This window comes from Phacochoerus africanus, chromosome 7 (assembly GCF_016906955.1).
Source record: "Phacochoerus africanus isolate WHEZ1 chromosome 7, ROS_Pafr_v1, whole genome shotgun sequence".
Lineage (NCBI taxonomy): Eukaryota > Metazoa > Chordata > Mammalia > Artiodactyla > Suidae > Phacochoerus > Phacochoerus africanus.
The window spans coordinates 92,655,965-92,668,749 of NC_062550.1; the positions used below are offsets into that span (position 1 = coordinate 92,655,965).

Genomic DNA, 12,785 nt, shown 5'->3' on the forward strand with positions numbered 1-12,785 from the left:
ACCAGTTTTTCCAAGTCTCTTACTGTGCTCTTTCTGTTTTTGTTTTTTCTTTTTCTGCACTTTTAAGGAGGAACAGCATCAAAGGGAACTCTCTCTACTTCGCAAAAGACTAGAAGAACTAGAAACAACACAAAGAAAACAACTAGAGGAACTTGGATCTCCTGGGGAATGATATTCTTGGCCAAAAGACGGATCAAAAGGGATGAAATCAGGGACTCAGTAAAACTTGAGGTGTGAACGTATGTGGCATTTAGATACTTTATTACTGTTTGCCAAAACACTTGAACGTGCCTCCAGAAAAGGTACCAACTACATGCTGTATTGCCTGAGTGTCTGGATTTTAGGGGCGTAGTAATGACAGGTAAAGTATTAAAACGGGTTTAGAGATATTTAGACTATTATCGATATTTGAGGATGTAAAATAAGTGATGAACTAATTAGGGAATCAAGTTTTTAAATTATTAATTTTACTTTGTTGATTTTGGCAGGGGGATATTTTGCCTGAAATGTGCCCGTGTTGAATTCCCTTTCCCTTTCTCTGAGATGCTTGGCAGTAATTGAGTCGTAAACATTTTCTGGCTTACTTTATACAAGCGTTTTAAACCTCTAGTTCTTGAAAAACAATTTATAAGCATAAAAATTAAAAAGATGTCTAAATATATATTACAAAGCACTATTTCTAAAAGCTGTGTGCACATAATTTATTAAAAAGCTTAATATTTTTCTAACTGTATTGTTTTGTGTTTAATTTGTCTTTAACCATCCAGTGTATATTGAGCAATGCAGACGAGCTTACTGATTTTGGCTCTGTTGCTTAGAGGAGAAAATAACAAAGTACGAGCATGAACTCCTGTGACTAAAACCAGCGCCCTTCCTCGTAAAAGTTGAACTCAGTGGGCTCCCTTGAGAAATACTGTTGGTATTTAACTTTGCCTCCCACTGCTTTGGATCTAACCAAGTTATTATAAATGTTTTATTATATATGTTTTATTTCTATGTGTCCTAAATATTCCATCACTTGCTTTTTTATGTAACATCTTTTAAAGGCATTCTGCTGGAATAACTGCACGTCCACAAGGCAAGCCCAAGTCTGCCAGACTCAGTGGAATGTTCACTATCCAGAAGGCTTCACATTCAAAAGTCCAAGTTGATAGTGGAGGCCAGGAGTAATTGGGTAGCCTTAACATCATTTAGAAGAAACTAGATTCAGTTACTGCAGAATGTAGCTGCTAATTTTTGGAGCGTCTACAGTGACACTTTGTTTCTGAAAGTGAATTAATTTCTATGGAGCCATGGAATTAAAAAATCTATTATAAACTAGAAAAATTGAAGCAAGAAAAAGACAAAGCCCACATTTACATCAAAATGTTTATTTTTGGATATAGACATTTAAAACATTCATCTCCAAGAACTGCTTCAATCAGGTATACAATAAGAAATAGACTTTAAATCCCTAATACAGAAAAAGGTAACAGAATTTATTTTGAAATGCTGCTGTAGACACTAGTGTTAGGAAAAAAAAAAAAGTTTATAAATGATTTTGCACCAAAAAAATATGCAAAGAAACTTGAAAATAGAAACTGTTTGCCATTTTGTTTCTCTGGTTGCTGTTTAATATAGACCCAGTGACTGATTGTCTTCAGCACGCATCTAATTTGGCCATTTACTGTGTTTGGCTGATGTGATCCAAAGATGTGATCCAGATAGATAGTGCTTTTCACTGGTGGATTGACAAACACGCTACATACATTAGTGAATCTTCACACCACCTCAGTGAGGTAGGTTAGAAATAGTCTACAGAAATTGAGGCACAAAGAGGTAAGTGACTTGCCCAAAGTTCCCAGCAGCACAGTCCCTGGAAAAGGAGGTAAGTCTCCACGCAGGACTCACGTGCCAGAGAGCTGGACAGGGACACCTCACGTAGCATTTACTAAAGACTTCGATAAAGCTGAAGCTGATCCTTTGAGTTGTCTGAGCATTTCTGTACCCCAAAGAAAGAGGGGAAGGCTTTTGGGCAACTCTCCTACCCTTGGCTCTCAAGTCTCCTGCCGTTCGCTAGGCATGCCTTCACATCAAGGCGCTAGCAGCCTCAGATGAGGACCAGACCTCTCACCTTTATAAGGAACCTATTTGGTAGTATTTTTGAGGTGTGTCCATTGGACAGACAATGGTCAAAAGCGACAGGATTGGGAAGGTGCTATCGGGGCAATACATGGTGATTTTTCTCTCATCATTTGTTGAGGTGTCACCTTGAACTCTTCACCAGACAGTGAGGAGCCAAGAGAAGTGCATTTATTTAAGACAGCTTCACATTTTAATCCTGATACGCCATACAGTGTTGGTAAATGATTTTAAGGAAAGTGTGATCAGTGTCTTATTTGCCACTTGAAAAAATTTCTTAATCTGGGATTTGGAACACCAAGGATAAAAGGTGCCACAAAGAAAGTTTGAGAGTTGCCAATTACACCTTGAACTTCTGGTTTAATAGAAGGAAAACACAGTGGTATTAACATTGGTCATGAGCAGCAAAAATTCAGGAATAAAAAATCAGCAATAAAAAGACTACAATATAACTAGATAGGGAATTCTTTTAAAAAAAGGCATGAATAAAACAGGTCTTTTGTAACTCTCTCTCTTGTGAGGAATACTTTCAAAAAGTACATAGTAAGACTAAGATACCAAGTTGTATGCTAAGGTTTTTCAGGCCATGGGCCTCAAATATATATATATTCATATATAATACTCCAGTGTGAACAGCAATTTCATGAAATGTAAAATGTATTTTTTTTTTAAATCACACACAAGTATTTATAACCACAAGGTTCACTAGAACTCTAAAGCAAGGAGCTAGTAGTATAGAAATGTAGGATGAGGGGAGTGAATTAATTCCTCTTCTACAGATAGTTTTGATTGAAATTTTTAGACACAAACTAATGATTTTTTTTTTTTTAACTATAGCCAACATGTCCACTATCAGATACATTTAGTATGGAAAAATAAAGAAAAGGAAGCTACTTTGAGATCAAGCGTCTGGGCAGAATGCTGTCGCAGTTAACGGAGCCTGCTCCCTCTCCTTGCTTTAGAACTCCTCAGTGCAGTGGAGGTGAGTGGCATGGAGTACAAGGGGCGACCACTGAAAAACACGAGCCCTTTCAACAATGTTGCAACACTGTTAGTTTTTGGTTTAAAAACACACACACACTCACAAATGCTAAGTGTACATACTACCAAATTCTGCGGTCAGCTTTTCCAAGAACTACTGGGGAAAGTTTCACTGCCGTAAATCCTCGAGGTTGCCCTCACACCCCCACCTTGTTTCCAAATGACTCATTTCACATTTTGTTTTTGCTCCTTGGCAATGTCCCTTTTCTGCACAGGTGCAGTGTCGTCCCAAGTGCTACACAGCTGTAGTTTTCAAACAAAACCACTTACTTCATTGTGCTTAAGTGGAGACGTGTAGTTACAATACTGACCCTTGCTTGCTGGCCCTGTATTCTCTGTAAACAAGGAGGCTGTCTGTCTACAACAGCCACTTCCATCCTATTTACAGAAAGGTTCCCACAGTACCCACACAGGCACAGTGGTTGGGACGCTTTCTAAAAGCTGTGCATGTGCCTTGGTCTCTTAAAAGACGGTACTCGGAGTGGAACCTATGTGCAAACTTAAAAAATGAACGACACAGAGTAGCTCAAGCTCAGCCATTTTGCTCCCAAGTCGTCGGAAGAACTTTGCCACGTTAAGCCAGGCCCCAGAGTGCTTACATCCACTTGCATTTCTTCTTTTCCTCAAATAAGACTTTTACATGCAAGAGTTGTTTCTGAGCTTCTTCCAGCCCTCGTTCTCTTTCTAGTTTATTTAGAATCTGTTGACAATTAGAACAGTTATTTTAGATATTGGGGTTTTAGCATTACAATTCTGTTTTTTTTTTTTTTTTTTTGCATTCCTGATGCTGTGAGTGGTAAAATCTGTATGAAACAGATGCCAACGGTTTCTTCAATCATTTACATACTCACTTTGCAAGTTGTTTTGCTAAGTCATTATCACAGGATCAACAACACTTTGGCTTAAAATAGAAGCTCGCAAGAAAGACCAACTATTTGCTTACAAATATGGGGCCAGACTTCCAAGGCCCTGTTTTATGCATTATGTCATAGCCATTCCAAGCACAGCAAGCATTCCTGGGCAGCCAACATGCAGGCAAGTATTTCTTCTTAAATGCAGCAGGCAGGGGGATCCTGGTCAGAGATGAATACTCCCCTCCCCTCCCCTCCCTCCCTCCCTCCTGGGCAGTGTAGTCCCCTCCTTTTCCCTCCCCTCCCCTCCCCAGTGCTTCCCTTCTGACCCCTGACCCCTGGAAAGAGGGATGCTTATCATGTTGAAGGAACTCATTGCCTCTACCCTACCTTAGAGCTTCACTGGATCTTCAAGTAGCAAATGGAATTGGTGAGCTATTCTCACCATTGACATGGATAGCCTGTCCCAGCATGACTGAGTGGGGGGGAATCAGGGAAGGGGCAATTAACATATATTTGGAAACAGCGCATCTGATGACTGTGTCTGTGTGAATTCCCAAAGAAAAAAATCCAGATTAAGGAGAATTAATCATAAAGGAGAATGGTTTATTGACATAGTTGCTCAAGTTAGAAATATGTCATAATTTACTGAATACAGAATCTAGGCAATCTAACAAGCTTAGCTTTCATTTTAGCAGATTACAATCAAGCATAAGCTGGCCCCCTTTTATCAGGACCACTACTTACTCATCAAAGTTAACTGTCCAGGTGGCTGTCGGCCCCATTAATGCCAAAGTAAATACATGGCTGAACCAAAGGTGGGCAGCAGGATCAAATTAGGAGGGGCAGCCACATGCAGGGTCTGGCTTGGTGCCAGGCTCCCCCCATCTCAGACACCTCCTGGCCTCCCTTTCTGGCCATGTGGGATGCCAGAGCTGTCCTGAGACCTGTAGAATGCTTGATAACCAAATTCTGGTGACTGAATCATAGCTAATTTTTAAGATGTTATTTAAAATCTTACCTCATCAAATATTTTATGATGTATTTGTAGATTTCTGTCAAGGCCACTTCTTCATTAAATTCATTTTCATGTTTCTTAAAGAAAGAAAGCCTTGTTGAGAGAAGGTGAAATGGCTTTTTAAAGAAAGGATCCAACAGTCTTACTTCTACTTTCCAACAATACCTTAGATTCCTGAGTTAAGAATTCTTCCATCTCTGAAGATGACAATGGAGGCAAATCCCTGATTGCTTTGTAATAAGATTTCACTTCCTCTTTGTAGGTTGGGATATCCTTGGCATAGAGAAGTTTATTAGTTGGTGCTTCCTGAAAAAAAGCAACCACCGCCAAGAGAGATTTAAAAACCATAGGGAATTTATAACAGTACCAGTGTAGCTGAAGCCCCACCACTGTTATTACCTCCTGGTAACAAGGCTTCTTTCTTCATGCAGCAGGCCTTCATAAACGTTGACTGAATGACTGACTGCTATCCAGATAGTTCTGGTGAGTCACTGTTATTTTCAGGCAGATTAAATGCTAATATATTCTGCCTTCCTCTCATAAAAGAACTAAAATTATTATTTTTGCATGATTTTGAGTTACTGTAACAATGGAACTTATTTCAATCATAGCTCCTTACTAATAGTTGTAAAAAGCCTGAATTAAAACATTTGCTCTCCTCCTCACCCACCAGTCAATTCTGGCATTTATAAAAGACTTGATTGTAGGCCTGATTGAGCCCTTTATATAACCGTGAACGTGGTAAGTAATTGTCAGTGGCAGATTTTTCTGCTTGTCCCTTCTCTAGATTTTACTAGATTTTAAAGATCTCCCAGGTGTCCTCAAGAAAACACACGGTCACTAGTATTGGTGGTTCTGATGGCTGGTTTTGCAAAAGCCCCCTGGCAGTTTGAAATCCTTTTTTTTTTTTTTTTGTAGTTATAACAATGATAGGAAATAAGTGAAGAGTTGTTTTTTAAAGTTACTTTTCACAAAATTAAAATTCTACTGTCAGAGAAAAAATTAATAGTCCATCTCAGAAAGAAATGGAAAACTTGAGCCAACCTGAGGACTCTAGCGTAGGAGGCACCCTCTCAGAAAGCCCCGGGGACGACTCGGAAGAGGGGAGCAGGGAGGCCGGTGCACAGGCCTTGGCGAAGGCTGTGTGCCGTCAGACCCATCTTGACAGCCGGTGGTGACCGCTGTTCAAGGCAACAGACTCCTTAATGGTTAAAACCAAAGTGCTTTCCTAACGTGTGGGAAGAGGCAAGAATCCAGAATTTCTCCTGAAAACATCTAACTGTCCGAGGGCCAGTTCCGTCCGATCGCCCGGAGTAGTGAGCGCCTCGGCCTGATCATTCTGTTGAACGCCTTTCAGTGTGTGCTGTCGGTCAGGGACTGTCGTGGTTGATGACTTCATTCTTAATGTTGACCCAGCTTGGGGGAGCCGTTCATGACCAGGAGTGCTCATTCCCAGGTCAGTCAAGGCTTTTGTTGATCAGCCACTCGATTTGTTATTTCCTGGGCTAGTCAGGCCCTGTGAACAGTAGCCAAAAGCCTCTGCACTGCCTTACTAGTCTGTCAAGGTCCAGGAAACGGTTCCCTCCGGTGGGTTCTTCCCATTTCTAGAATGACATTAGCATCACTGCAAGTGGCCTACTTGTTTTTTTGGAGGCCCAGTCACCTTTGGTCATGTAAGAAAACAGTAATCTTATAAAATAGGCAGAATGCAAATAATAGACAATAACGTGAATAAGGTCATAAGTAAGTCTTTAAGCTAAGACCTCACATGAGGTGCGGCCCAGTATCTCCCCAGGAGGTGGTCAGTGGCTGTCTTTAAGGGAAATGATAAATGGGCTTTGTACTTAGAGTTCACCAGTGTGCCTGTACACACAAGGCGAGTGCTGGGTCATCGTGACCCCGTGTAGGATTTGGGAAAGGACTGTTATCCTCTGAGGAGTTGCACAGTCAGGGCCAGAAGCAGCAAAGCTCATCTCTATGGTTCAGCAGGTATTTCTGCCACTGGGGAGGTCTGGTCAAGGCTGATGCCGATGTGTGCTCTGCAACACTCAGAGGGAGGAGAAGGCCCAAAAGGGCCGGGAGAAATTGTGTTCACGTTTGTCTTGTTCTGTCTTAAGATAGGAATATTCACTATAGCACCACTCAGGGAAGACGGGTGAGTTAATGACACTGCCAGGGAGTGTCCCATACATTTTGAAATCTATCGATGGCTTAAGGCATCATTCTGAAGGATGCCCAGCCTGAGCTATTACTGAGATTCTTTTCCATAAATCATGTGATCCTTCATTCAATACAGATTTGTCTAGCCAGGCTCTAAGAGTGTGATTTGAAGGAAGAAGACCAAGCAGGGCCTGCCTTTAAGCAGCTTACAGTCCGCCAGTGCCGACCAACCCTCCCCGTGCTTACCATGTACGATAGCGGCCTGTGTAGCAGGGTACAGAGCAAAGAAAAGGACTGTACGGGGGGATGTGTGATCTTGATGAGACCTGTGACCTCTTAGAACATCAATTTCCTTGTCTCTAAAATTGGGGTAATAATAACTACTTAATGTCGTTCTCGTGAGGAGTAACTAAAATCTACCAAGAACATACTAGACAGCCATGTTTAATACGGATAGATAACCATTTAAGTGTGTGTGTGTATATGTGTATGTAGAGAGAGAGATTTTAGGGCCCCACCTGTGGCTTATGCAGGGGTCTGATCAGGTTAGGGCGTCGAATCTGAGCTGCAGCTGCTGGCCTACCCTACAGCCACAGCCACGCCAGATCCGAGCTGCGTCTGCGACCTACACCACAGCTCACGGCAATGCCGGATCCTTAACCCACTGAGCGAGGCCAGGGATCAAACCTGAGTTCTCATGGATAGTGGTTGGGTTCCTTTCTGCCAAGCCACAATGGGAACTCCTGCATTTAAGTATCTTTCAGTATCCTTCATGCTAGGAGGAACTTTCTTGGTCACACATGAAGCAAGCACGTTGGAAATTCTTCAGGGAACATTCACAGAGGGGTACATTTAGACTGCTGCGAGTCTCCTGCAGTTTCTGACACATACAGGAAATCATGTTTGTTGAATGAATAAGGGGTTTACTAGACAGGGGTTATGAGACAGGAAAGGGACAAGCAAAGTGATAGGAAAACAAGCTTATGGTAAGTTTGGGAAAACTAACAGCTGTAGCATAGAAGGTTTATGGATTAGGCCTGAAAAGACACTTGAAGCCCAGTCCAGAAGGGCCCCGTGGCCGTGTGAAAGTTTTATCTGGCAGGTAATGGGAAGTAATTACAGTGTTTAAGCAGGAGTCTGACAGGATGAGATTCATTCAGGTTATCCTTCTAAAACATAAGACAGTGAAAGAGGGATGAGGTGGGCAGAGGGAGGCGAAGGAGACAGAGGTGATGGGTAACCAACTGGGGAGGGAGGAGGGAGGGGGAGTGGAAGATACTGCCAGGGACTCTACCTTGAAGGACTAGGCAGTGCTATAGGAAAATGAAAGTCCAAAACGGTGAGTTTCGAATTAGACGGGGAGTCTGAGGCACCCAGGAAACATCCTCCCACCAAACAGCCACTGCTCAGCGTGAAAATATTCTTTAAATCCATTTGGGACAGCTATTGCTCAGTTTAATGTGTTTTGGAGTACCTGAAGAAGACTAAAACATCTCTTTCAGAGCTTCCTCTCTGTTTTTATCGGTTTTTTTGCCTTTTAGGGCTTTTGCTTAGCAAAGACAACCACAGGAAAAACAATACTGAGGTTTGGATTATAAACTGACAAACTGGAGGTGGTGGACGTCTCAGGGTTTTCTTCCCCATGAGAAATCTGTTACATTCAGATAGACTCTTTGAGGTATATTCACGTGGAATTCATTTTGGCAACTTTCAGGAGTTTGATAATTTGGGTTCATAGTAGAATGTTTCTTCAGGAAAGAAAGAGAATGCATACTCTGTGCTAAAGGATCACAGGCAGAGAGCTGCAGCGGGTGGGGGGTAATTGTGTTTTCCACTTAAACTAGATAAAACAGAAATGAGAGAATTTTTTTTTTTTTTTGTCTTTTTGCTATATCTTTGGGCCGCTCCCATGGCATATGGAGGTTCCCGGGCTAGGGGTCGAATCGGAGCTGTAGCCGCCGGCCTACACCAGAGCCACAGCAACGCGGGATCCGAGCCGCGTCTGCAACCTACACCACAGCTCACGGCAACGCCGGATCGTTAACCCACTGAGCAAGGGCAGGGACCGAACCCTCAACCTCATGGTTCCTAGTCGGATTCGTTAACCACTGCGCCACGACGGGAACTCCCTGAGATGAGAGAATTTTTAAAGAAAAGCAAATTTCCAGTGACGGTCATTGCCTTTCTTTTCTGCTGGCGTGGTTTGTTATTTCACGTTTGCAAGGAAGACGGAATGCTTCAGACCCGTAGGAGAACACACAGCAAGCAGAACTGAGCCTTACCTTCCCCAGTTGCTGCTCCGTGAGCGAAAAGGCGTCCATGAAGGCCTGGGCGATGACGGACAAACAGCCATCGATGTGGGGTGTCTTCTTAATGTCAAAGACAAACTGAGGGTTCTTCAGGATGTTCACCCAGAAGCGAAGAGGGAGGCTGTTCCGAGAGAGAAAGCGCTTTTCAAACGGAGCCGTTCCCGTGAGGTGGATGCTCTGTCGATCACGGTTTGTAAACGGGTGTTTTTGTCCTTGTCATTGAAATAGGCACGTGCGCTTTGCCAGGTACACCAAGCAACAGATGGCAGCGTCACTCAGAACAAGAAAGGGTTAAACCGTCCGCACCCTGCGAGGGCGGCTGGAGGAGGGGGGTCTGGAAGCTGCCCCTGACCCTTGAGGAGTCCGAGCCATAGCGGATGATGCGCACCAACCCGGCCATCTCCTCGGCGCTCCAGAACCTGACGCCTCGCTCCGCAGTGCCACACTGCGTCTTCCCGCCCCCGGGCTAGTCGTCCTCAGCTGCCACCCGCTGCTTCTCCCACAGCTACCCGCAGCCTCCTCAGACAGCATCAAGTCCGCTCTCGCCCTCTGCCCCGCTCCGCTGTGGCTTTCCATCCCTCTCCCGCCACACCCGTGCCCTTCTCTCCGCCCTGCTCATCCCCGCGCCCCGGCCGCCGCCGAGCTCCGCCTCCCGCCTCCCAGCCCTGCTTTTGTCCACCGTCCGGAAACAGTCTTGCCCCGGAGGGTCTCGTGGCTCAGACGGCCTCTTTCAAGACCTGACGCCAGAGTCAACTCCGTGAGGGCTCCGACCACCCTGTCTGGCCGCTTTCTGTCCTTTTTCCCCTCGGTGCACTATACTGAGCACCTTCTAATAGACTCATTTACCTATGAAAATGTAAGCTCTGCGAGAATATGGTCTCTGTGGAGTTTATTACTTTATCTCCCGCACCTGACAGTCCTCTAATAAATATTTGAATATGAACTTGGGAGTCCTTCAGAGCCCTCTGGCCTAGCTAATTACCTCCTCCTGCGGGCTGCTGGGCCTCCCCGTCGCTCCGCCGTTCTGACCGGTGACCCTGCTCAGATGCTGCCATCCTCCCAGTGGGCTGGGAGCGTGCAGTACCCGAGCTTGTACGGGAGTGGCAGGGCCAGAAGTCAGAGGCTGGAATCTCGAGGGGCAGGGAGGGAGCCAGAGTAGAGCGGGCCTTGACCTGGGGCCTCTGGAACCGCAGCTTTTAATATTTATGTAATACGGTCTGGCTAACTTCGGTGCTTAGGCGGGTTTGAGCGCACACTGAGAAATTCTGTTACATCATAACTCAAGACTTATTCAGCGCATGCACAAAGTATTTCAATTAGAGGTAATGAGCTATATTTCTTTAGTGAGGAGAAATTTAATTTGGATGCTAAAAAGAAACAGAACACAATCCTTACTAATTCTCATGGTATCTGAGTACTGTAGTGGATCAAATAAAAGCAGAAACTTCTGTATGGAATAGGCAAATAGCCTGGAAACTGCAAAGTGATGAATTCCCTGAGGGACACATTTAAGAGTCTTCTCCAATGGAAAATTACATGCAAAACCCACAAAATATTAATTGATTTCTCATCTTTTTTTGCCGGTCAAGTTCAACTTGTTTTAACATTCCATAAAAAGTCTTTTTTATGCATTAAAGATAACAGAGTTTGTTTACCTCGTCCTAAAGAATAGGATTCTCAGTCCAGGAATATAGCTTTGTCGATTGTTTAAAAAGAGCAACAGAGCAAGAAACTGCTTCGACGTGATAGTTTTCAAAGCCAAAACATTCGAATAAAGGGATAAATGAATCCTTCTGTAACTGTCCATGCCCTTCTTTTAGTTAAGCGTCTGTCCCAGATTCTTAAAAACAACAATCACCTACTGCTTGTTCCCACCTGTTTGTTTTCCAAATGTGTACGACATCAGGATCTGTGATTTTTTTGTTTTCAGCCTGGGCATCCAAAAAGTCAAAAAAGTATTTTATAGCAAATGGGGCTCTGCTGTTGGGTAAACTCCAAATGCTTCTAAAAAGCTTTTCGAGCACAGAGTGAATGGCCACCTAAAAGACAGAGCACATCAGACTTGGAAGATGAACACAACAGTGGTTTGGAAAACATGCTGAAAAATGAAATCCAAGTTCAGAGATAATGATGTACCAAACAGAAAAACACGCTAAAAAGAAAGTACGTAAAATCGTCAGATGAGGCCAACACCCCGCACAGTGTAAGACAAAGATCCTGAAAATCCGGGCTGGGTTTAGATTTGGTTCATAAGCTTCTTGCTGATGACAACATTGTTTAGTCACCAGGGAGGCTATCTCAGAAATCTCTGGCAGTTGAAATGACAGTTGTAGGGCCATATACATAAACAAAGGAGCCACGGATGTTTGGCTTTTATTAGGTTCAGCCCAGAAAAACTCAAGTGATGTTGCTCGGTGCCCAGAATTTTCCCTGTGGCGTATATTTCCATCCTAGGGTTTTACTGTGTACTTTCCCAAGCATTTGACTGTTCTACAAAAACCGAAAGGGCAGATGAGAACATCAAGAGGCTCTGGCTGTCCTCTCCACACTAAACAAATCTCCTAAACCCTAAGCAGCCACTCTGCTCTAATCTGAAGCAGCGTTTCTGTCCAGCGCGTAGGGCCAGGTGCAGATAATAGCATTTCTATTGCTAGTCATTTCAGGAAAAAAGATCACCAGACTTCTGTTCATCCCACTAAAAGCCAGATGAAGTAAAATTTGCACCCGACTTGGCATTCCTCTGATTTTCACATCTGACACTTTGATCTGTGAACAGAATTCTTCATTTCAAAATGACCTCCCCACCTTTCATTTTATTTGCAATTCAGAGAGGGCGTTTTATTGCTCATCTATAATAACAAGTAAACAAAAAGGAATCATTACGCTGTCCACCTAAAAAATAGCAATGGTGCAGTGGTGGGTAAAGGGACTCAGAACAACATTAAATCCTTGATTAAAGATGCTACAGTAGAAATTTAGAAAGTGCTTTATCTTTGCAGTTTATAAAAGAAGAAGGGGGTAGGAAATGTTTACAATTTAAACTTTCATTTTGCTTTGCTAGAAGGCACAAGGGATTTGTAACATTTTCACACTTCAGTGGAAATTAAGTCAAACACATCATACACCCCCAAGGTAGCCGTAAAAGCGCTCCCAGAACCATAAGTGTACCTTGGTGGACAGCAGCTTTGTCAGGTACATTTCTTTTACTTTGAACTTGTGCTTCCCTCGATGTCTCTTTCCCTGCACATCTTGGAATGCTTCCGAATCTGGTAAAATCTAAAAAGA

At 43.4% G+C, this 12,785-nt stretch overlaps 2 protein-coding genes across 10 annotated transcripts in view; one reads left to right on the forward strand and one right to left on the reverse strand.

Annotated features, from left to right (window-relative positions):
* The window catches only part of CEP83 (centrosomal protein 83), a 139,778-nt gene extending 128,490 nt beyond the window's left edge, over positions 1-11,288 (forward strand). For 2 of the 4 annotated variants that reach the window (XM_047788280.1, XM_047788278.1), the window contains 2 exons: positions 68-5,514; positions 9,416-11,288. In XM_047788280.1, coding sequence (XP_047644236.1) covers positions 68-172 — 105 coding nt within the window. In that variant the 3' untranslated portion in view covers positions 173-5,514; positions 9,416-11,288. The remainder of the gene's footprint in view (positions 1-67; positions 5,515-9,415) is intronic. The other 2 variants (XM_047788279.1, XM_047788281.1) reach the window with 2 other exon arrangements.
* The window catches only part of PLXNC1 (plexin C1), a 155,721-nt gene continuing 144,290 nt past the window's right edge, over positions 1,355-12,785 (reverse strand). For 3 of the 6 annotated variants that reach the window (XM_047788273.1, XM_047788275.1, XM_047788272.1), the window contains 6 exons: positions 12,669-12,776; positions 11,376-11,539; positions 9,474-9,621; positions 5,197-5,337; positions 5,035-5,108; positions 1,355-3,862 (listed from right to left, as the gene is read on the reverse strand). In XM_047788273.1, the coding sequence (XP_047644229.1) occupies positions 3,856-3,862; positions 5,035-5,108; positions 5,197-5,337; positions 9,474-9,621; positions 11,376-11,539; positions 12,669-12,776 (642 nt within the window). In that variant the 3' untranslated portion in view covers positions 1,355-3,855. Of the gene's footprint in view, positions 3,870-5,034; positions 5,109-5,196; positions 5,338-9,331; positions 9,622-11,375; positions 11,540-12,668; positions 12,777-12,785 lie in introns of those variants that run through there. The other 3 variants (XM_047788277.1, XR_007135949.1, XM_047788274.1) reach the window with 3 other exon arrangements.